The 24,464-nt window shown below is 47.6% G+C and overlaps 1 protein-coding gene across 1 annotated transcript; it reads left to right on the top strand.

The window, feature by feature from the left end:
• Positions 1 to 9,519: 9,519 nt before the first annotated feature.
• On the top strand, positions 9,520 to 24,079 carry EIF4EBP1 (eukaryotic translation initiation factor 4E binding protein 1). Its single transcript, XM_063139102.1, has 3 exons — positions 9,520 to 9,721; positions 20,797 to 20,967; positions 23,051 to 24,079. Exons 1-3 carry the CDS (start codon positions 9,556 to 9,558, stop codon positions 23,080 to 23,082), a joined length of 369 nt encoding a protein of 122 aa, XP_062995172.1. The 5' UTR covers positions 9,520 to 9,555; the 3' UTR covers positions 23,083 to 24,079.
• Positions 24,080 to 24,464: the final 385 nt, after the last annotated feature.

The raw sequence follows: 24,464 nt of genomic DNA, 5'->3' as shown, positions 1-24,464 counted from the left end.
AATTGCTGCTTTACCGCTCTGCGCCACACGAGGCTTGAATACTCACTTACTTGGCCACAAACCCCTCTGAGCCTGTTTTGTATTGTTCGGTTTTTACATTGTTGTTTCATTATGGGTTCTGCAGTTTGGTTGTTGTAAGCTGCTCTGTGTGATGCAAGTGCATTAGAAGACTGGGTTTATAGATCTTTGAATGAATGAATGGATCCAGTGGGACTTGCTTCTCAGTAAACATGCAGCAGATTGCACTATAAAGCTCTAACTAGAGAGGTGGGAAAGCACCCATTGGTCAGGCACCGAAACGCAGAAGACTATCCAGACGACATTAAAGTGTGTGGTCAGTAGAGGGCCCCCTCTTGCTATTTAAACATCTCTGCGTTCTAGCAAAGAGTTTCAGAGGTTGTTATAAATCATTTTTAATGTAAACAGGTTTGGAGGGAAGACAGGTGATATCAATCGTCGTTCTGTTTTTGGTTTTAATAGTTAAGATTGTGCAAGTGACCTTGCATTCATTCCCAGGGTCAGGCAGCTTTTATGGCTTTATAATTGAGTAAGGCTTGCTCTTTGACTGTGTGTTTCCTAGGGGGGGAAGGCTACAGACGTTGGAGGCTTTTTAACTGAGAAAAAAGTCAAGACTGAAGTGAGACATGATCAAGGTATAGAAAACAATGCATGGGGTGGAGAACGTAGACAGAGACGTTTTTCTCCCGCTCTTGTCATACTAGAACTCATGGTCACCCAAGAGAGATGATTGGTGGAAGATTCAGGATGAACACAGCAAAATAAAAAGCCTATGCGGCAGGGTCTTGCTATTTACTGTTTTACTCTGTACAGCACCATGTACACTGATGGTGCTATATAAATAAATAATAATAAAAACAAAAAAGGCCCTCTAAGTCCTGCACATAACGCATTTATGGAATTCACAGCCACAAAATAAAGGATGGCTTCTCTAACATAGATGGTATTGTGGCAAGGGAGAGACCAAACATATGTCAGCAAGAGAGACAATAGCTGCAGAGAGCTTGTTTCACATTTCCTTGCCAGAAAGAACACCTATAAGAACTTCATTTTTTTTCCTCTTCCCTCCCAATTCCCTTTCCTTTTGCGTCATTTTTTTTAGATTTACAAAAAATGTGCAAATCCCCCCTAAAAAATTTGCAAATTCTCCCAAAATGTGCATTTTCATGCTTTAGGTTATGGGGAAATGCACATTTTTGGCCTTTTTTTTAAAAAATGCATTTTTTTCTATGATGAAATTCACACAAACTTCCCAAAGATTAGAAAAATGGTCCACAAGCCTGTAGAATCCACCCAACAGGGGGGAAAGCCAGTCTGTAGCGAAATCCATGGGTCAAATTCATAAAAATGCAAACTCATTTGGTTCCGTTGTGGATTTCTCCGTGCCTACCCTTGAGGCCAGCCTTAGCTGTGAGACAGACTGATATTCATCTATGGTATATAAGGCTCCTAAATGGGCTCTATCTGAGGGGGGTATTTTTCAGCCCTTTTCTCAAGCTTTTCAGGAGGGAGGGAGAGAAATAGGCTCTTGTCTTGTCTCTAAAACAGGAATTAGTCTCAATTCAGAATAAGAACATAAGAAGAGCCCTGCTGGATCAGACCAAGGGTCCATCTAGTCCAGCACTCTGTTCACACAGTGGCCATCGACCAGGGATGAACAAGCAGGACATGGTGCAACAGCACCCTCCCACCCATGTTCCCCAGCAACTTGTGCACACAGGCTTACTGCCTCGAATACTGAAGATAGTGCACAACCATCAGGGCTAGTAGCCATTGATAGCCTTTGCCTCCAGGAATTTACCCAACCCCCTTTTAAAGCCATCCAAATGGCTTTACTACATCTTGTGGTAGTGAGTTCCATAATTTAACTATGCGCTATGTGAAGAAGTCCTTCCTTTTATTTGTCCTGAATCTCCACCAATCAGCTTCATGGGATGACCCCATTGGATTCTAGTATTTTGAGAGTGGGAGAAAAATATCTCCCTATCCACATTTTCCATACCATGCATACCACCCAATAAGAACAGGTATTGGTCCTGATCCAGATTAGGCTCGGAATACTTGACGTTGCACAGATTCTTCTACCAGCATTTTATTTTCCATATAGTATTGACTCTTACAGCCATTTCCCTTTCTGCTTTGTTTTGTGTTTTGAAGTAGAGTTAACCTTGGTTATTCATCCTGGTCTCTCCCTGTTTTCATGACTTCTCCCACACTATCGGAATCTGGTCGTGGTGGTGGTCCTCCAAACGATCTGGATAAGGCCACTCCCTTTTGCTCCAAATCTCAGTATGATCAGTCCTACTTCTTCCCATTATGGAAGGAAGACTAGATTGGGATAAAGAGAAAAGTGTGGGCATCTTTTTAAACATGTAGAACAGTGTCTTGAATATATTAACTTAAATGTTTTTCCCTGGCCTCCCCCGGAAAAGACTGACGGATTTGCTCCTTAAGAGCATTCAGGAAAGAACCATAACCATCAAAGTATCAAGACATTTCCCAACAACAGCTGATGGTGTCTCGTTCTTTTGAGTTGACCCATTGTTTGGCCTCATCGTCCTCTTCTTGATCTTTCTCCCCTCTCTCTATAATGGCATTATTACCTTAATGGCATCTTACTCCAGAGTCAGCAGGAAGGGTTGTGGCACAGTCTCAGGCCAGCTGAGTCACACAGATGTAACAATTACCTTGCAGGTACGAATGCAAACATGTGGCTAAGCTTTCATCGACCCACTGATGTGGCAAAGGCACAGTGGGGCGCTCACAGATGGCTTGGCATAGACCACACTTGATTCACAGCAGTGAGGTGGTCTTGCTGACTGTTCTTCTCTGGGCAACACACACACACACACACACAGAGAGAGAGAGAGAGAGAGAGAGAGAGAGAGAGATTAGCAGTTGAGGGGCGGAGGGAGGGGGCAACAGAGAAAACCAGTAGAAGCTGGTGGCTCCATATTCGGTGAGACTGTGAATCCATTCCAGGTTTCAGTCAGAACCAGCCAGAACTCTAAAGGAGCTATCCAAGGTAGGGTCCGGCACCTTGGATAGCTCCTTTAGCATGCTGGTTGGTTCTGACCGAAACCCAGAATGGGTTCACAGCCCCACCAAAATTGGAGCCTCCACTGGAGAAAAACCCCTTCATAGAAACATGCAGACAGCAAAACGGACCCTTTGCACTCCCACCTACTGTCTTTAGGAGGTCTGGTCCATTATGGCTCAGCTTAGAGCCTTTTGTATCACCGCACCCACTGCCTGGAACTCCCCTACCACTGCAAATTAGGCAAGCAGTCCCAACCCTTCTGGGTTTCGGATGCTTAGTGAAAATGTGCCCTTTACAACAGGCATTCTTGGGAAAACAATCTCGTCTTCTTGGGGGGCGGCGTCTTTTTTGTACATCCCATAGAAATTTGAGGGGTTAGTTCAAACCAGTTTGGAAGTCCCTCCTGACTTATTGGCCTTCAACTAGCAGGTCAACCTTCCCCTCTGTTTTCTTTGTCCTTAGCAATAGCTGCAGATGCTTTCTTGGAGAGAGAGGCTGGGAAAGGGGCCATAAGGACGGCTTTGATTCCTCCACACCTCCACTGTCACCTCAGCAGGTGAATGGTTCACACAAAGGCAAGGTCCTGCAGATGCCAAATACCCTCATTTCTGCCACGCCTCCGCACTGGAGAAGGGAAGAGGAAGGGAAGGCTGCAAAATCTCACACGGCGCAAGTTTTACACGTGGTTCTGAAGGCCACCCAGGAAAGGCCACTTTCAGGCTGACTATTTTCTCAGGATAGCACAGGGAAGGCTAGACCACCAAGGCACTGAGAAAGCCTGAATGCATGGCTGGATGAAGACATACTGAGGCCCTAAGCCTTATCCAGATACAGAGGGCTCATACCATAAAAATAAAGAGGGTGGTGGTGGAAAGGTTATTACATTATATCACCTGAAATGGTACTACCCAGCATTAGGGGGTACTTGTAGTTAGGGGGTGCTGGGTGGTACCCCTTCAGTTAATATAATTTAATAACCTTTCCCTCCCCTCTTTATATGCTATCTCATTGTAAGTCTTTTAGGCAGTGCCAGATTTAGAAACAAGCAAAGTAAGCCATGGCTTAGGGTCTCATATTATGAGGGGCCTCTAAATATGTTAGAGGTAACCAAGATGTATGATAACTAAAGAGCCAGTGTGGTGTAGTGGCTAAAGTGTTGGACTGGGAGTCAGGAGATCCAGGTTCTAGTCCCCACTCAGCCACGGAAACCCACTGGGTGGCTTTGGGCCAATCACAGACTCTCAGCCCAACCTACCTCACAGGGTTGTTGTTGTTGTGAGGATAAAATGGAGAGAAGGAGGGTTATGTACTCCACCTTGGGTTCCTTGGAGGAAAAAAAAGCGGGATATAAATGTAATAAGTAAAATAAATAAATAAATGAAATGAAATCACTTTGACTAAAATATGTTGGAAAGTCTGGTGTGACTTACAGCAGAGTTGCTTTACATAGCGAGAAAGCATGGCAACACAGCATTTAGTTCTGGAGGCAATAAGCACAAACTAGAGCCAATTTAAAAGAAGTTCAAAACAACCTACTTTATTAGTGCTTTTACATACATCTTTAGAGAAGGCTATCCAACACTGCTTAATTACCAGCACCCACTAATGCTGGGTGGTACCCCTTTATTACCCTTTCTACTATAATGCAATACCATTTTTCTCTTTATTTTTATGGTATGGGGCGTATGAATCTTGACATAGTTTAGGGCCTCAGCATGTCTTAATCCAGCCCTGACTGTGCTGCTGCTGTATCACTTCCAGCTGTGATGAGACCAGATTTAGCACTAAGCTTCCGCCAGAGAAAGGAGACCTACCTTGTGTTGGGGTGAATCAAATTATGAACACAGACACCCAATGGGTGTCTCATTAGGTCCTTAGATGGTGATGGATCTTTTTCTCATCACCAAGAGAGTGCTCCACTCTACTCAGTGCTGCAAACTCTCCCAGCGTAGATCGGTGGGAGTAGAAATGACCTCCTGGATGGGAGGGGAGGAGGAGAACGTGCCTGCTGCTGGCCGCACTGCCAAACCCCACATGTTGATTGGAACAGGAGCGCATGTGCGCACATTCCAGTGTTCCTGGGCTCTGCATGTCCAATCTGTACCCAAAGGAGGTGAAGATTTTAAACATGAATAGGGCAGACAAGGGTTACCCCATCGTATCCAGTTTGACCCTTATGCAGCAACCTTTTTGGCTTCTGAAATTGACTAGGGTCTCTTTATTTAGTACATGTTTATCTCACCCTTCTTCCAAGGTGGCTTCCCCCTTCCCCATTGTATCTTCATAACAACTCTGTGGGGTAGGTTAGGCTGACAGAGAGAGAAACTGGCCCAAGATCACCCTGTGAGCTTCACAGCTGAGCAGAGGTTTAAAGTCAGATCTCAGTCCAACATTTTAAACCAGGGGTGGGGAACATATGGCTCTACAGATGGTATGGACTGCAACTCCCGTCAGACCTAGCCAGCATGACCAATGGTGAGGGATATCTGGAGTTGCAGTACAGCAACATTTGCACGGCCGTATATTCCCCATCTCTGTTCTAAACACTGCACAACATACTCTCCAGCCAGTCTTTGCACACACAGGTCACTGCAGAGGCCACCAGTGAGGGAGGAAGCAGCAGCCAGGCACCTCTCCACCGTGCCTGGGTCCAGCTCCAGCTGAGAGCCCCCTCCCTCCTGCTACCAACTGTCTCTGCAGAGGCCACCAGTGAGGGAGGAAGCAGCAGCCAGGCACCTCTCCACCATGCCTGGGTCCAGCTCCAGTTGAGAGCCCCCTCCCTCCTGCTACCAACTGTCTCTGCAGAGGCCACCAGTGAGGGAGGAAGCAGCAGCCAGGCACCTCTCCACCATGCCTGGGTCCAGCTCCAGTTGAGAGCCCCCTCCCTCCTGCTACCAACTGTCTCTGCAGAGGCCACCAGTGAGGGAGGAAGCAGCAGCCAGGCACCTCTCCACCGTGCCTGGGTCCAGCTCCAGCTGAGAGCCCCCTCCCTCCTGCTACCAACTGTCTCTGCAGAGGCCACCAGTGAGGGAGGAAGCAGCAGCCAGGCACCTCTCCACCGTGCCTGGGCCCAGCTCCAGCTGAGAGCCCCCTCCCTCCTGCTACCAACTGTCACTGCAGAGGCCACCAGTGAGGGAGGAAGCAGCAGCCAGGCACCTCTCCACCATGCCTGGGTCCAGCTCCAGTTGAGAGCCCCCTCCCTCCTGCTACCAACTGTCTCTGCAGAGGCCACCAGTGAGGGAGGAAGCAGCAGCCAGGCACCTCTCCACCATGCCTGGGTCCAGCTCCAGTTGAGAGCCCCCTCCCTCCTGCTACCAACTGTCTCTGCAGAGGCCACCAGTGAGGGAGGAAGCAGCAGCCAGGCACCTCTCCACCGTGCCTGGGTCCAGCTCCAGCTGAGAGCCCCCTCCCTCCTGCTACCAACTGTCTCTGCAGAGGCCACCAGTGAGGGAGGAAGCAGCAGCCAGGCACCTCTCCACCATGCCTGGGTCCAGCTCCAGTTGAGAGCCCCCTCCCTCCTGCTACCAACTGTCTCTGCAGAGGCCACCAGTGAGGGAGGAAGCAGCAGCCAGGCACCTCTCCACCATGCCTGGGTCCAGCTCCAGTTGAGAGCCCCCTCCCTCCTGCTACCAACTGTCTCTGCAGAGGCCACCAGTGAGGGAGGAAGCAGCAGCCAGGCACCTCTCCACCGTGCCTGGGTCCAGCTCCAGCTGAGAGCCCCCTCCCTCCTGCTACCAACTGTCACTGCAGAGGCCACCAGTGAGGGAGGAAGCAGCAGCCAGGCACCTCTCCACCGTGCCTGGGTCCAGCTCCAGCTGAGAGCCCCCTCCCTCCTGCTACCAACTGTCACTGCAGAGGCCACCAGTGAGGCAGGAAGCAGCAGCCAGGCACCTCTCCACCGTGCCTGGGCCCAGCTCCAGCTGAGAGCCCCCTCCCTCCTGCTACCAACTGTCACTGCAGAGGCCACCAGTGAGGGAGGAAGCAGCAGCCAGGCACCTCTCCACCGTGCCTGGGTCCAGCTCCAGCTGAGAGCCCCCTCCCTCCTGCTACCAACTGTCTCTGCAGAGGCCACCAGTGAGGGAGGAAGCAGCAGCCAGGCACCTCTCCACCGTGCCTGGGTCCAGCTCCAGCTGAGAGCCCCCTCCCTCCTGCTACCAACTGTCTCTGCAGAGGCCACCAGTGAGGGAGGAAGCAGCAGCCAGGCACCTCTCCACCATGCCTGGGTCCAGCTCCAGTTGAGAGCCCCCTCCCTCCTGCTACCAACTGTCTCTGCAGAGGCCACCAGTGAGGGAGGAAGCAGCAGCCAGGCACCTCTCCACCGTGCCTGGGTCCAGCTCCAGTTGAGAGCCCCCTCCCTCCTGCTACCAACTGTCTCTGCAGAGGCCACCAGTGAGGGAGGAAGCAGCAGCCAGGCACCTCTCCACCGTGCCTGGGCCCAGCTCCAGCTGAGAGCCCCCTCCCTCCTGCTACCAACTGTCACTGCAGAGGCCACCAGTGAGGCAGGAAGCAGCAGCCAGGCACCTCTCCACCGTGCCTGGGCCCAGCTCCAGCTGAGAGCCCCCTCCCTCCTGCTACCAACTGTCACTGCAGAGGCCACCAGTGAGGGAGGAAGCAGCAGCCAGGCACCTCTCCACCATGCCTGGGTCCAGCTCCAGCTGAGAGCCCCCTCCCTCCTGCTACCAACTGTCTCTGCAGAGGCCACCAGTGAGGGAGGAAGCAGCAGCCAGGCACCTCTCCACCATGCCTGGGTCCAGCTCCAGCTGAGAGCCCCCTCCCTCCTGCTACCAACTGTCTCTGCAGAGGCCACCAGTGAGGGAGGAAGCAGCAGCCAGGCACCTCTCCACCATGCCTGGGTCCAGCTCCAGTTGAGAGCCCCCTCCCTCCTGCTACCAACTGTCACTGCAGAGGCCACCAGTGAGGGAGGAAGCAGCAGCCAGGCACCTCTCCACCATGCCTGGGTCCAGCTCCAGTTGAGAGCCCCCTCCCTCCTGCTACCAACTGTCACTGCAGAGGCCACCAGTGAGGGAGGAAGCAGCAGCCAGGCATCTCTCCACCATGCCTGGGTCCAGCTCCAGCTGAGAGCCCCCTCCCTCCTGCTACCAACTGTCACTGCAGAGGCCACCAGTGAGGGAGGAAGCAGCAGCCAGGCATCTCTCCACCGTGCCTGGGTCCAGCTCCAGCTGAGAGCCCCCTCCCTCCTGCTGTCAACTGTAACTGCTGAACTTTGCAACTAAGATTGTAGTGCCTGAATTTGCTTTCCTTTTCCCCCTCCTCCTCCTCCCTCCCAATCCCCTTTCCTTTTGTGTCATGTCTTTTAGATTGTAAGCCTGTGGGCAGGGACTGTCAAGAAATACTTTTGTAAGCTGCCATGAGAGCCTTTTTTGGCTGAATGGCGGCATAAAATCCTTAAATAAATAAATAAAAATAAATAAATAAAAAAACATAAGGACTAGAAACTTAAATAACAAAAGAACACCACATTCTGAAATACTAAAGGCACTGAGTTCTGCACTCAATGCCTCATTAAGTGCTTTTCCTTTTTTGTAGAATACACTGGAATTTCGTATCTATATCTCTTAGCGCAAAACCCTCTGCAAAGTGCCGGAAAGACACATCATCATCGCCATCGTCATCATCATCCCCATGCTCCAAAGAAACTCTTGTTAGCTTTCAGTCAGATCGTCTGAGATTGTGTGGCATAATGAGAGATGAAAGGAAAGAGAGTAAAGGATTACAAATCATAACAGGAAATAGATGGTGCAATAAACTTTTATGAGCAATAATGAGAATGAGTGTTATGGCATAGTAAAGTTATAACCAATAAGGCACAGTGAGGGTTGTAGAAGAGTTGATATGACATAAAGGACCGAATTGTTAACACCATGCCATAAGGGGGAAAAAAGAGATCAAGTTGTGTAAGTTTGTTAAAGGATCATACCAAAGATGACACATTGTTCCCTGTGCCCTACCATGATCAACCAAGACCAACAAGGGGCAGAGAAGGGGGGACTCCTACTTATTGTTGGAAAGCCTGGTATAAGTTATAGTAGGGTTGCTTCATACACCAGAAAGCACAGCAACACAGCATTTAGTATTGGAGGCATAAATGCAAGTTAGAGCCATAATAAGTGGCACATGTAGGGATGGTTAACAAGCCACCATGGCTTATTATTAACCAGCCTCATGTTGTGCGAACAAGGCCACAGTACGCACATATTGGAGAGAATGAAGGGCAGCATGTGCTGTTCTGCCTTGCTGAAAGATAGTTATGCTTCCATGTGCTGGGCCGTACGGGTCAGCGATGAAATGCTTTTGCTAGCCTCCGCGAAGTCCCAGGGGACGTGGCCCTTTCTGCCCCCCCCTCGGGACTACATTTCCCGCCGTGCTTTGCGCGGCCGAGAGCCAAGGGGCGGGGCCGGCGGCTGTTGCTGGTGCCCGAGAGGAAGCGCGAGGCGGGCGTCGAGCGGAGTCTGCCTCTCCGAGCCCAGCGAGAAGCCATGTCCGCCGCCAGCTGCTGCCGTCCCCACCCCGCGCAGGGGCCGACGCTGTGCAGGGACATCCCCGGCCTTGCCAAGCGGCTCAACCTGCCGGAGGGAGTCGCCTTGCCTCCCGGAGATTACAGCACCACCCCCGGCGGCACCGTCTTCGGGACCACGCCGGGCGGTGAGCGGGGGCGTGGGGGAGGAAGGGCAGCAAAGCCCTGCTAGGGTGCCTCTGGGCATGTGCAGAGGGCCTCTGGGAAGCGGAGACTTGCAGTGCCGATGTACCTCTGGGCATGTGCAGAGGGCCTCCGTGCACCTCTGGGTTGCGCTTGGACTCTGAGGTGGATACTAGGCTTTCTTTGAGGTGGGGCTCCACATGGTGACTCCTCTCCCCTTCTCCCTTCCCATGGTGCAGTAATGCTAGAGTGCCTCTGTGCATGTGCAGAGGCACTCTTTAAGATAGGGGCTGGTACCTCTGGATTGCCCTTGAACCCTGGGCCAGATGCTGGGCTTTCTTTGAGGTGGGGCTCCGCATGGTGACTCCTCTCCCCTTCCCCCTTCCCCCTTCCCATGGTGAAGTAATGCTAGAGTGTCTCTGTGCATGTGCAGAGGCACTCTTTAAGATAGGGGCTGGTACCTCTGGATTGCCCTTGAAGCCTGGGCCAGATGCTGGGCTTTCTTTGAGGTGGGGCTCCGCATGGTGACTCCTCTCCCCTTCCCATGGTGAAGTAATGCTAGAGTGCCTCTGTGCATGTGCAGAGGCACTCTTTAAGATAGGGGCTGGTACCTCTGGATTGCCCTTGAAGCCTGGGCCAGATGCTGGGCTTTCTTTGAGGATGAGCTTAAACATGGTAATGCCTCTCCCTTCCCCTTTCTCATGGTCAAGTAATGCTAAAGGACCTCTGAGCATGTGCACAGTGCTCTGGCCCTCTGCACGTATCCTGCCTTACTCACCTAGAAGGCTACAGGGCAATGCTTCCTGGTCAGAGAATAGCCGGACACGAGCCCTTTCCCACCGTCCCTGCACCTCTCCGTTTTGACGATAGATACTTGGATTGTGAATGTACAGAAGGGAAGGAACTGAGCATGGGAAGGAGCTCAGGAGCAGGGTGGATAACTGGCTTAATGGGAGGCAGGCTTCAAACCTGGACCTCTTTTTGTTGTTGTTGTTAATGTAGAATTAATACTAGAGTGCCTTGTAATGGAGAATTACTACCAGAGTGGCTACTGGCTCCTTAAAGGCTAACAGATTTATGATGGGATCTGCTTTCATGGACTGGAGCCCACTTTCGTCAGATGCCTGAAGTGTTGTCTTCAATTGGCAGATATACCAATGGGTACAGATGGGGGCGGGAAATGTAAACAGTTGGCCCCAAAGGCCGTGCTATGCCAGAGGCACAGGCAGTCTGTGCAGAGCGCTGCCTTATCCATACCACGAGGGTTCCTGATGTGGAAGGTCTGGCTGGATTTCCTGTTGCCTTGTTATTTTCCTAAAAGCAGCTGGTGGGAGGGGAGGGGAGGGGAGGAATTTGGATCACGGCTGTAGCGGAGGGAGAGGTTGACACTCCCCTCCTGCCATTTCTCCAACGGAAATCACCCCTCCCCTGTAACTGCTGCGAATTGCCAATGGACAAATCTAGATTCAGTCCTAAGCATGCTTATGGGGCATGAGTCAGGAAGTAGTACTTCATGTCAATCTCGAACCCTGGCACTGTTTGAAATATAGCTAATAAACACTTAGGGTGCGATCCGACACATATTTAGACAAGAAAATAGTCCTACAACTCCCAGCGTTTCCCAGCCAGCAAGGTGCTCATTTGCTGCCCTGCATGGTTAAGAGTAGAAGCTATTGACAGGGGAAGGAGATAGTGGATTTCAGAGTTAATTTGGGGTAGAACTTAACCCCAGAACTGATTTCCCAATATCAGTTGCTTCCTCTCCGTTTTCTTTTGAATGGAGTGTGTTATAAAACAAGCAGCTGGTTTCTGTTCCTGGCTTCTGTGCAGAAAAAACCCGCATGAATAGCTGAAGCAACTGACTGTAAACAGTGCAGAATAAGCCTCATTGAATGCCCAACGGAGGCCTTGTGTTTAGGGCCAGAGAACAGGTACCCTGGTGATGTTGCTGCGAAAGACAGGAGGAGGGCATACCTGTGCTTCTGTTGCGTTCAGGCTGGGTAGTTCTCATGTGTAGGACGGAGGTGTAAGTGTGGGTAGATGTAGAAGGCCAGAACTGCAGTGTGCTTTTTGAAGAGGGGAAATGAGAGTGTGGTGCATGAGTGTGGTGTTGTAGTCTACCTGGGAGTGCATGAGTCATCGGGGCTGGGATATACCCTGGTATTGTATTTTGGCCTAGTTGCTTTCTCAGAAACAGTTGCAGCCTGAACCCAGATACCGTATTTCTTTGATTCTTAGACACACTTTTTCCCCCATATAAACATCTCTAAAAGTGGGATGTGTCTTAGAATCGCGGGTACGTTTATTATTTCTTAGAATCAAAGCTTTTTTTCTGTTGGTGATACTGAAATTAGTGTGCATCTTACAATCGATGGCGTCTTAGAATCGAAGAAATACGGTATCTTTATTGGGGACTAATTCCCACCGAGACCAGTGGGGTTTGTTCCTTTGCAAGTATGCTTAGGGCTGCAACCTCAGTGCAGATTGGTATGCTTTTGCCACCCCCTGATTTTTAAGGTGCCCGTTCGGAAGACACCTTAAACCATAGCTTTAACCACGGTGGTTAAGCCAGAAAGCTAGGCCGTGTTCAGAAGATACCTTAAACCATGGCTTTAACTACAGTGAATAAGGCTTTTTGCTTTACTCTCCATGGTTAAAGCCGTGGTTTATGGTGTCTTCTGAACGGGGTCACAGTGTTCTGGAGTTGGAGCGTGACTGCAGAGGACATGATTAGTGGGATCAGGGTGTATTTGAGAATGTCAGGAAAAGGGGAGACTCCTTCATGTGGGGGTTAGTGGATATGAAGGGGTGAGTTTGGTGGCCCTGAAAGGCAGCAATTCTGAAGACTCAGGAATAATTATGGTTGGCTGCAAAAAGGAGTGGACTAATCCTGTGTGCAGTCAGGTGTACGAATTATTCAACGTTTCATCAAAGGCTGCCAAAGCATCCACAGCATGCTAGGAGTATGAGAGATGAAAGGCCTTCTGTCTGTCACCCCTCCCAAGCTATTACCCTTACTGGGCAGAATGTCAAGAGCCATAATTTCAAAAATTCTTGGAATAGAAATTATTGAGATTCTACCAACGCGGAGAACATTTAATTATAAAATCTGATGCAATCGTTCCAGGGGCTTGTTTCTGAATAAAAATTGTTTTAACTCTGCAGTAGCTTTATTGCTATGTTAGTCCAAGAGAACAAGGCAAAAGAGAGTAAGCAATTCCTTTTATTTGACTGATATCCATCAGTGCACCAATGTCTGCGGTTCGTCATGCAGAAGTTCTGTCAAGCTTATGAACCTGTACGATCTTGCCAACTGAAATGGGTCTATTTAAAAGCTATTTAATTGTTGCTGTTTTCCCCGAGTTAAAAATAAAATGAATGTGAGTCAGAAAAGACAAAATTAAATTCCCTGGGCATGGTCTTTTGTGTCTGGAAGCCTTAATATTGAGATGAGCGATTGGAGAAGGAATGGGTAAAGCTAGCTAGGTTAGTTTGTTTGTGAGCATACCTACCAGGGATGTTTCCTGCCGTTCTTTGACTCTTTTTAACAAGACTTAGAAGGGCAGGAAGCAACGCCTGAGGAAGAAAAGGGCACAATGCAACTTTGGATTTTATTTGTCTGCATCCTTTCTCCCTGCCACATACTCTGGGCTTCCTTCCCCGCACCTGCTATGCACGCAGGTCAAGGATCAGTGTGAACAGGTGTTGTATGACTGGCAGAGATCAACATGCTGTCTCCAAGCTCCAGAGACATGGAGTGGAGAAGAAATATGCCCAGCTCTGTCTTGCAATCAGCATGATTCTTTGGCAGCCACCCAGACTGCTTCAAAGTGTGTGTGTTTCTGTAGTATGTACACTAATGAATTGGAGCAGGTACCTTGGTTCATAAGTTACAGATGGTAGGATGCATTTAAATTTAAATAAAAATGTGCACTTTTCTCAATGAAGATGCAAATTGAATAGACAAGTAAATGATATCTGAAAGAGAAGAGGACTGGAAAAGCACTTCGTGAATCCAATGTGCTGTAGAAACAGAAATGTTTGGAGGCAAACTAGGAATGCCTTGATGTTCTAAGCCAGTGGTGAGCAGACGTCAGGCTTGCAGAATCTACTATGCTTTCTATTCAAACCCAAAGTTCCTGGTGCAAAAGACACACTTAAAATTAAAGGGTTCTTTTAATCCCAGGAATTTGTTTGAGTACGGGAACTCGGTGGAGCTCACAGTCTTTCCACATAGAAACCTACTCATGGTTGCCGGAAGCTTTCTTCATTTCACAGTGTAATTTGGAATTGAGACCCTCTGTTCCCCCCTGCAAAACAATTGGGAGTTAGAAATCTTTGGTGATCTGCTGAAATTCACCCAGAGATCTTCCAGGTCTACCTTCTGCCTAGCCCTTTGTTAAGCCAACAGATGGTGTTCATTTAAGGCAAGTGAGACTTGTGAGCACGTTTTTTAACTTACTAGTGTAAAGCCCGTGTTGCCTTGGGCGCTAGTGGTCCTGCCCCTTTACTATTATTTTGCCCCTCAGTGCTCATGAATAATGCAAATGTGGCTCATGCATAGTGATTGCCCCTCCAAAATTTGCACGCAGCACAGCCTCACCCCTTTCCTCGCGCCCCCCAATTTGCCGCCTCTGTCCTCTTCCCCCTCCCTGCTGGCAGCAAGAGCCTAATCGCGCAGCTGCGCCTGGGGCCCGCTTCACACCATACTGATTGGCCAAGCAAGGCTGTCCGTCATCCCGCTGGCAGAGGGGCTGCCTTGCCTGTTTGGCATGGAGGAAATTAATGGCTATTAAAGCTCGAGCTTTGAACTTCTTCCAACTTTCAAAATTTTCTGCACATCTGCGCTGCTCAAGCTTCAGTTTAAAACAAAAATCAGCAAAATCGGTCTGGTAGATCTCTAGTAATTAGCCTTACACTACCGTGTCTGAAAGTGAAGAACAAGCAGAGGAAAAATTGGAGAGCTTTGCTAAAAAAAAAGAGATTGAGGGGTGGGGGCTTGAAAAATAGGAGATGAGAGGCAATTGCTTACGTGTTTACATTTGGGGCAATTGCAAATGGGAAGCAGTGGAGGCAGTTTGTAGAGTGAGAACTTGAGAGGAGGGGTCTGAACATTATCAATCTGAGGCTAGTACTGCAGAGTTGCCTGCAAGTGATGTGTTGTTTATGGCCAAGTCCGGAGAGTTGACCTTGACCCCACTCCCTCGGTCTCCTAAATCCTAACATGGACAAATATAGGGATTTAGTTACGCTCCCTCACATTTGTGTCAACAACTCTAACCTTTGGCTTTCTGATAGAGGCTTATATGGAGAACCGCCCCATGCCATGGAGACAAACCAAAGAGCTGACCTTACTGAAACTGTTATTTGCTGATTGCAACAGAGCTCAGCCTGGGGAAGTGAGGACGAGAGGCTGACGGAAGTGGGCCTTTGATGTGTCAGATCGGGAACACGCTGTTTAACTCTGTGAGCCATGTTGATAGGAGCGAAGGCTGTGCTACAGCCTCTGCCAACACTGCTGCTGGGTCCCAGTGCTTTGTTTATCACAGAGGGAAAGACGTGTTCTCTCAGAGACAGGCCTCCGTCCATCTGAAGTAGAAAATAATCTTATGGCAACTGAGCAACCGAGTGGGTGGCTGATGGCCCTGTTTGTGGCTTGTTTTTAGCCGTCTCGGATTGCTGTTGGGAGTCTTGCCAGTGTGACCAATGCTCCTGTGTCAGTGCCGATGGCACGGAGGACTTACTTGCACAAACACTTCTGCACATGGTGGCCTCTGGGAAAGTTTGCAAGGTTGGCTTTGGGAAGCGTTTTGGCAAATGCTTGAAAAGCAGCCTTCGGGGTGGCACACCAAAAAGCCAAAGCCTGTGCATGATGGTGGGTGTGCATCACTGGCTAGGCATGGGCTGAAGTAGCCCACTGATTCCATGCCCTGTTCATGGAGATCGGTCTAGAGTGTTCGATGTCTCGGGGAAACACTTTAGGTCAAATCTGCATCTTGTAGACCGTTCTTGTAGAGTGAAGTGGGGGAGCAGCTCTCTCTGGATGTCTTGGACCATGCCAGTTGGGAATTATGGGAGCTGAAACCCCAGCCCATCGGGTGGGGGCACCAGCTTGGGGGACACTGGTCTATGTCGTCATGTAAACGCTGGTCAGTAAAGCCCTGACCATAGGAAATCCTGCTGGACTCTTTTAGCTTTAGAGATTGAACCAGATACGATTCACACACCTTCTAGCAACCATGAGGTCTAGAAACCTTAAACTGCACACAGCATCTAAACCCCATGCCTGTATTTATTTAGTCCACACATACATTTAGTCCACACATACATTCACATCACATGACACTGATGGGAGTCTCAAAAGTTTGCAATGTAACTTGGGGAGTGGGTGTCTGCTGCCCTCCCCCCCCCCCCCCAAAAAAAAAGGATCAGAAATCCCATTGGGTATGCCCAAAGGATCCTGGCTTTAAGATATAAACAGGAACTAATGGAGCAAGTGGTGTGGGGATGTTATTGACCCCTCAAAAATGAAAACAATCCAATGTCATAAAACATGACACCCCCCCCCACAAAAAACAACAACTCTTAACCCTATTTATAAATTGTACAACCATTGTGCTCCATGATCTGATGTTCACTTAATAAACAGGATCTGTAGACATGTAACTGACAGAATGTAAACCCAGAGACTCAGTCCTCCAGTGAACCTGTTATGAAATGTCCCTGTAATAACTGGTACACTGACAACACTTCTAGGAAAACTGGTGTTGTTCTGCAACTGTTCCAAGTGTTGGCAGCCGTAACCACCGGCAAGGCTTGTCTCTGCAAACCCTGATTAATGGCTGTTTAATGTTGGGCGTAGGTCTAAACTGGCGATTCTGCTAGTTTAATTCCAGCCTCCTGATCTGTTAAGGCTAGCCAGCTCTGAAATGCTCACGGCGACTTGGAAAATAATTTAGCACAGGTTCCTCAACAACAACAACAACAATCTGAAAGTCTTTCCCCAGCCCACATTTATTTATTTATTATTTATTGCATTTTTATACTGCCCAATAGCTGAAGCTCTCTGGGTGGTTCACAAAAATTAAAACCATTCAAAGTATAAAACAACAGTATAAAACCATGATATAAAATACAATATAAAATCAGCAGCAGTGCAGAGATACGAATTTAAAATACACATTTAAAACAGCAAAGTTAAAATTAATTTATAGACCGTTAGAATACTGAGAGAATATATAGGCATCTGAAAGAATATAGTGTAGGTGCCAGGCGAACCTCCTTGGGGAGTTCATTCCACAGCCGGGGTGCCACAGCAGAAAAGGCCGTCCTCCTGGTAGCCACCTGCCTCACATGCATTTTTTGCGGGGTAAATCCTTTATTTAGTTTGAAGAGCACATTGGCTCGATATGTATATAAGAGAAGGACTCCTTCACCCAGCTCAATGAATTGCAGTACTACTTGGCATGAATATAGCGCAGATGTTTTTCAACCTGTGGCCTTTCAGATTTTTGCTTTAGAACAGGTAGTGGTCCTCCAGATGTTGCTGGACTACAGTTCCCATCACCTCAGCCATTGGCCATGCTTGCTGGGGCTTCTGAAAATTGGAGTCCAAGGGCTGCCGTTTCCCCAACCCCTGGTTTCGAATGTTCAGAGCTCTCCCAGTGCACCAGCCCAGTCTTTGCAACAACAACACCCCAGCTGCTGTAGCCATTTTCCATGCTTGGTCCCCATTGGACTGTTTGGACTTCTTTAAAAAAAGTGTTTTGGCATTTCTGCAAACTTCAGGGTTTCCCCAAGCACCTCCCTCTTGTTTCCTCATGCCACTGTTTGGGCTACAGTCCTTTTTGCTCTCAGCATCTGAGTCTGCTGTTACAAGCAAATCAAACATCCCCTCTGAATTTCATCCTGCAGGGTTCTAAATGAGAGGGGGGCCTGCTCAGTTCAGACAACATGTTTCTCAACAGTTTAGAACTCCATGGTGGAGTTTTTACCCCACCGTTGAGAAATCTGTTGTCTGGTGGGAAAACTCCATGCAACGGTGGAGGTTTTTTGGAAAGCACTCCACGCAGAATATCCATGCTGTGCAGAGGAGAGTTCCTCCACAATCGTTGCGTTGCGTGTTGGGCTCCGAGGAGTTTTCCTGTGTTGAATTTTCCCACTGACTATAGAGTTCCCTAGCAAGAGTGGCGAAAGGAGCGGGTGCTGCTCTAGGAGAGCCTCTGGGATTGTTTTTTTGCAGCAATGGCTGATGGGGTACCATCAGGAGGACCGGGGAAGGAGAGAGGGTGGAGCAACTGTCAATCAAACATGACAATGGAATTTACTCAACTCCACGGTGGCCCATAGTCACACAACAGTGGAGTTAGAACATGTTGTATGCAGAATACCTCCAAAAAACTTCAACTGTTCAGTGGAGTTTTCACACTGCATTGACTATCGTTGTCTGAACTGAGCCAATGTTTGCCATTATTTCCTCATTTGGAGTGTTGTTCAGCTAAGCCCAAGGCAAGACTGGAATTGGGGACATCCAGTCTCACACTCAGAATTGATGCACCAGATCTTGCTAGCTTATTAGTATTAAGCCCTGAAGCAAGACTTCATTGGCTGGTTTTTGTGTTTCTGTCTTAGAATCGTATCCAGAAGGCTCTTTTCTGGTTCAATTGTGAATACAAGTTTTAAAAATTAGCTGCTGTGAATGCATAGATTTCCTTTGCAGGTAACCTCTCCTGAGTTTCAGCTCTCCGGGGCAGGATGGCTAGGAAGAAACCTATTCTGGAAATGAGATTAAATTCGACAATGAGCTAATGCTGGCAAATGCCACCAATTTGTCGAAGAGTGAAGGCAGGTGTAATATTTTAAAGGAGTTGGCCTGATCTAAAGGCACCTTTGTTCTAAAAACTAACATTCTTTTTTTTAAAAAAAATATTCACCAAGAAACATAATCCTTTTTATTAAAGAGAATCCCCCCTTAGAACTTACATCTATGCTTTGCTGCTTATATCAGTGGCAAAATGTAGGCATGGGTATGGAGCGCCTCTTAGTGCTCACTCAGAGAAATATTTTGCACGGCCGGTCATTTTGCACCACCACTGTTGCAAAATGACCGTCTCTTGTATGTGAAGTGAACTGTCCCCTCCTCCTGCTCCAACGGTGAGCACAGCGCCAGTGAGATTTTTCATGGTGGAGAAATGTTGGAAAGAGTGCACTATGTGAAGGGCCATGATTGTGTCGGACTCAGTCACCTAGTTCATTCACCAAATGTGGGGATTTTGAGACACGGGTACAGTGAAACCATTCTGACTTCTTTGCCTTCCTTTTTGCTTGAGTCTTGTACTATCTCTGTGGGCCATATTAACTGGGGGCAAGGGATCTAAGAAACATTTGTAAGGTCTTTCCCTGCAAAAAGCTTAGAGGTGTATGGAGGGGTAGAATAAAAAATGGTGGGTTGGAGTAAAAGTAGGAATCGAAGAATTTTGTTCACTTTGCATTTTGGTAAGAATTGACCAAATCCACACTTTTCCATATCAATATGTTTGCATTTCTCAGAGTCTTGCAGTGTGGTTTTCTAAACCAAAAACTGCATACAAAAATGTGTATATTTGAGAAAACATAGGGAACATGGGTATAATTCGTGAAAAACTGCAAGTTTTTATAGTACTGCTTGGAAAAATGCATATATTAGGCAAAAATAAAGAGAATAAAATTAAAATGTTAGGCGAAATGCATGTGACAAAAAATACAAACTGATGCAGAAACGGGATGGAACAAACAGAATTGGGGGGAAATGAGAAACAGAAAAACCAAAATTGATAGATTTATGAATCTATGTATTAAAGTGGAGCCAGAATCCTCAAACTATTAAGTGGCCACAGTGCACTCCAGTGGAATCCATTTTGTTGGCTGGTGAGTGCTTTCTTGCCTCATAGGAAGAAAGCCGTTGCTGCAGAAACTGAGTGAAGTTTTGAGAAGAAGCAGGAACAGGACTCCTTCCTTGGCTTCCATCCAGCTTTTGTGCCTTAGGGGAGAGGATCTGGGGTTTCTTCTCCGTATTTTTCCTCCCGACTTGAAGGGGGAACATGCTGATCATGTGAGAGGGTATGCACAGGCATCCAGCCATGCCTGCATGTAAGACTGTGTGCATTAGATTCCAGTGTAAAACTGTGAATTTGATAAATACCATCAAGACAGATTTTTTGGCCAGCTTTAGATGTAAAGGAAAACATAGTTTTCCGTTACATGCATGAGCTTCAGCAAGCCACTGCAAGCTCATAGCTCATGCATCCAATCTTTCCCATCTTCTTTCACACACCAGAGTAGGAGATTAAAAGCGCTTGCTTTTAAGTTAACTACAGTTCCTTCTGATGTCCAAAGTCTGACAGGTGGGAGGGAGTGTAGTTTAAACTGAACTCTGATATGAGAGCAAGATGAATCATAGACTGGCAGAGTTGGAAGGGGCTTATAAGGCCATTGAGTCCAACCCCCTGCTCAATGCAGGAACCCACCTTAAAGCATCCCTGACAAATGGTTGTCCAGCTCCCTCTTAAATGCCTCTAGATTGGGATTAAGCCATGAAAGGGGAAGTTGATCATGCAAACCTGAGGCCATGAAATGCAAGAAGTATGAACATAAAAATGCAAGAAGTGCCCTGATGCTGGATCAGACTGAGGGTCTGTCTAGTCCAGCACTCTGTTCACACAGTGGCCAACCAGCTGTTGACCAGGGACCAACAAAGCAGGACATGGTGCAACAGCACTCTCCTACCCATGTTCCCCAGCAACTGGTGCACCCAGGCTTACTGCCTCTGATACTGGAGGCAGCACATCACCATCAGGGCTAGTAGCCATTGATTGCCTTCTCTTCCAGGAGTTTATCCAACCGCCTTTTAAAGCCATCCAAATTGGTGGCCATCACTACGTCTTGCGGTAGTGAATTCCATAAATTAACTATGCACTGTGTGAAGAAATATGGCCCTTGAAATTTCTCTGCTGCAATAAACTAATATGGCAAACCCTCTAGAATTTGCTTCCAGGCCAAAATAATCAACCCCCTGTGATTTCTGAATGCGTTTCCCTTCCAGGTACAAGGATTATTTATGACCGTAAATTTCTAATGGAGTGCCGGAATTCTCCAGTTGCCAGAACACCACCTTGTGATCTTCCAAACATTCCAGGTGTTACAAGTCCAAATATGGATGAGCTCAGGGTTGAGACCAACCTCATCCATGCTGATGAGGAGAAACCAGGCTTAGGTGAGTGATTATCTACTGCAGTGTCATAAAAGTACCTCCCGCTGGGCACTGCGAATGCAGGTTACACATCATTAATGGCAGGACCTCCATAAACCTCATGTATCTGCTGCCTACTGGTGATTGCAAAAATGGGTGGGTGGTCAATTTTAAGCACCATGGAAGCCAAGGCCTGGCATCAACACCTGGCAACCTAGGATAACTGCCAAGGGGCACAGTGCTCCAGCAAGGGCCCACCAGCACTGCCCCTCCACATCAGGCAGCTGGGTCTGTGCATTTCTGTTTTGATTTCCTGCAGTGCTCAAGGGCTCTAGAGTATTAAGGAAAATTAAAATGGCAGCTCCAATAAGTCTGAGGAGGCCCATCAGATGGCACTTCACCCAGACCTGGAGCCCACTCTGGAAGAAGCCACAATATGTGGTTGGTGGGCTGTGTGGTGCCTGGTGCATCCAAAATTGTGCGACCTTGGGATTGAAGCATTAAAATATATTGGAATAAGTTGAGCAGTCTCTGGATGCAGTGTCGCTCTGTCCTTAGGCTGCTCATCTAAGCGCAACACTTGTTCAGGATAATCCTCTACCAGAGTCCCATCATGAGTGATCACACACACACACACACACACACACAGTGAGAGAGAGAGAGAGAGAGAGAGAGAACCCCTTCACCTTTTAATGTTTGTCATTGTGGGTTTCTTTCATCAGAGAGAAGTTCATCCTGGATACATATACATAGATAGATAGATAGATAGATAGATAGATAGATAGCATTTGACCTGGTCATATCTGTAGACAGGGGCATTGCGAGAATGGGCCTATGGGTCTCAATCATGAAACTATTTCACAAGACGCTGAACTCGCCCTGGATCTATTCCACAGAGCCCTGAGTATCCATCGATGCCAGTGGAATGGTTTTTTCTCTGCCTATTGGCCAGATTGTACCTGCGAAGGGGAGGGTTAACTCTTCCCTCTCCAAATGCAGAAAACAACACACCCACATGGCAATTAAACTTAGAAAAAAATAACTTTTCTGTTGGTTTGTGATGATCTGGGCCAGGATGCAGATTAAGTGAGGAATTTATTTTAATTGGGATGATTTGGATAAGAAATTAATTGGCTCACTTTGCCTCCTGTGAAATTTACATAAATCCTCATAATTATTTCTAAATCTGCATAACTGTAAATTAGCATATGTAGATTTATGTCCTGCAGGCCTGCACCCTGATTTTTTTATGGGCCTAGCAGCACTCATGGGCCTGTTCAGAGAACACACTAAGCTGTGGTTAAGCCACTGAGGCTTTTGTAGTAAAGGAATGAATGAATGAATGAATACCTTTATTGAATAAGTCTACTGACCATTTCAAAAAATCACATTTTTTGTAGTAAAGGGTTAGTAAGCTTGTTTAAACTGTGGCTATGTAGCCATCATGGTTAGGAATGGTTCTCACAACCCACTAAGCCATAATGTTTAGATCAAAACACTTAACCACCATGGCTTAGCATGTTGTCTGAACAGGGTATGTCTGTGGTGTGGAGTGTACTGCATCCCATCCAGGAGTGACCATGAATTCTAATGCTGGTGATGGAAATACCCAGTAGTTCCACAGCACACCTCTTGTGTCTTATCATAGTCTCGACTATCTTCTTCCAGCTTCAGAGAGTAGAGCACACAAATGGTGATACTTGTGCAACTCGGGGCGTCTTGCTTGGGCAGTTTCTCATGACTGCATTACCATAGCAAAACATTGCTGAAAACAGTAGCCAAGTAAGAACCTTTCAGAGAACAGCTCGTTCTAAGTTGGCATGCAGGGAACATTGAAACAGCTTTACCGGGTGGGGGTATCAAACTTGTTCTACCACTTAACCGCCCCTGTCAAAAGGGTTAGTTCAACTTGTTTGTTCATAATCAGTCTGAGATGTTGACAGATGATAAGCTGCCAACTTTGGGGTTTGTTTTTAAGGTTGTCACAAGCCTTTTTGTTAAGGACTTGAAGAGTGATACAACTTGCTTTCAAAGGTTTGAGCGACAAGCTGCATCAGGCCAATATATGTGAAACATGAATTTCATCAATACATTTTCTCTTCTGCAGGCGAGGAAGCCCAGTTCGACATGGATATCTAAAGACTGGTCCCCCGAGAACAGGTTTTTTTTTGTTTCCGGTGAAGACGAGAAATCAGCAAGGCTTCCAAAAACAAGTGAGGCTTGTAGAATAGCCCGCACTTTGCAAAGCTTTCCAAGATGGAAGGTTCATTACATTTTTTACTGGGAGGAGAACAGGGGACGTCCTGTTGCAAAAGAACAGAGCACACTGTCATGGTCCTCTCTGTGCGGTGAGAACGCTGCCAGGGATGAGCGTTGGCGTGAGAGGGGTGGGATGTCCTGTCCAACGTCTGTGCCTTGAGTTCTTGTGCCTTTGTTCCTGAACATCAGTGCTCTCAAGCAAGGGACATGATGCAAGGGGAGAAATAAAATCATGCTGGATCTAGTGGGGTTAATACAGTAGCGGGTCTTTATTCACATCACTCTTCTCATGGGCAAACTGCTCTTCCGTCTTTATATCTCATCGCCCTCCCAAGGGATGGGAAACTGATGCTGTGTACAGATAATCCTTTTTGTAAAACAACAGAGCAGCTTTCTGTCTTAAGCTCTTCCATGGCGCTAGCACCAATCCGGCACCAATGGTAGCTTGATAACGGTACAAACATAGTGTGAGGAGGGGAAGCCTGGGGATGAGAAGAAGCTGCTTTTTCACTCGATTTTCCTGTTCTTTGTAGCCATTTTCCCTAGTGCCATAGGAATCAGTGGCCTGATGAAATTGACTAGCCTATATCAGCAGCTTCTGCTGGATTGCAGTCTTGAAATCAACCTTTTTCTTTCCTTCTAAGTTCCTGAATGTGCTGGAGCTGTGGGGAGTGCACATTGTTCGAGGAAAAGTGGTTTTTCAAAAACTAAAAAAAAAAAATGCTCTTGAAATGGGAAAGTATTGCTGTGGGAAAGCGGGTAGCCTTGCACTATTTTTCTTTCTTTCAAAGGGCTACGTAAATGCTCATGTAGATCTGTACACAACCTTCGCTGTACTTAAAAATAATAATGATAATAAAGACGAAATTAAAATTGCTCTGAGCTTGGGAGGAAACCGTTTCTCGTCATTAGTGATCTCACACAAACTTTTAGCTGCCTGTGACAGCCATGCAGTGTCAGTAGGACCTAAGGTTTAAAGCAGGGATATGCAACCTATTGCCTTCCACGTGTTTGGGACTACAGTGTTCACAAGTCCCAGCCAGCATGGACAATGTTCAGCGATTATGGAAGTTGTAGGCTAAAGAATCTGAAGGGCACCAGGTTCCCTACTCCTGATTTGGGAGCTGTAGACTAAAAAAATCTGGAGTTCACCAGGTCTCCAACCACTGATTTAGGGAATAGACCATTAACATAATTGAATTAACACCGCTGCAAGGAAGAGCCAGGAGTTGCAAATGATCTAGCTACCAAAGGGGTAGGCA

The sequence above is a fragment of the Elgaria multicarinata genome, chromosome 12 (assembly GCF_023053635.1).
Source record: "Elgaria multicarinata webbii isolate HBS135686 ecotype San Diego chromosome 12, rElgMul1.1.pri, whole genome shotgun sequence".
NCBI lineage: Eukaryota > Metazoa > Chordata > Lepidosauria > Squamata > Anguidae > Elgaria > Elgaria multicarinata.
This window is presented reverse-complemented; position numbering and strand designations above follow the sequence as displayed.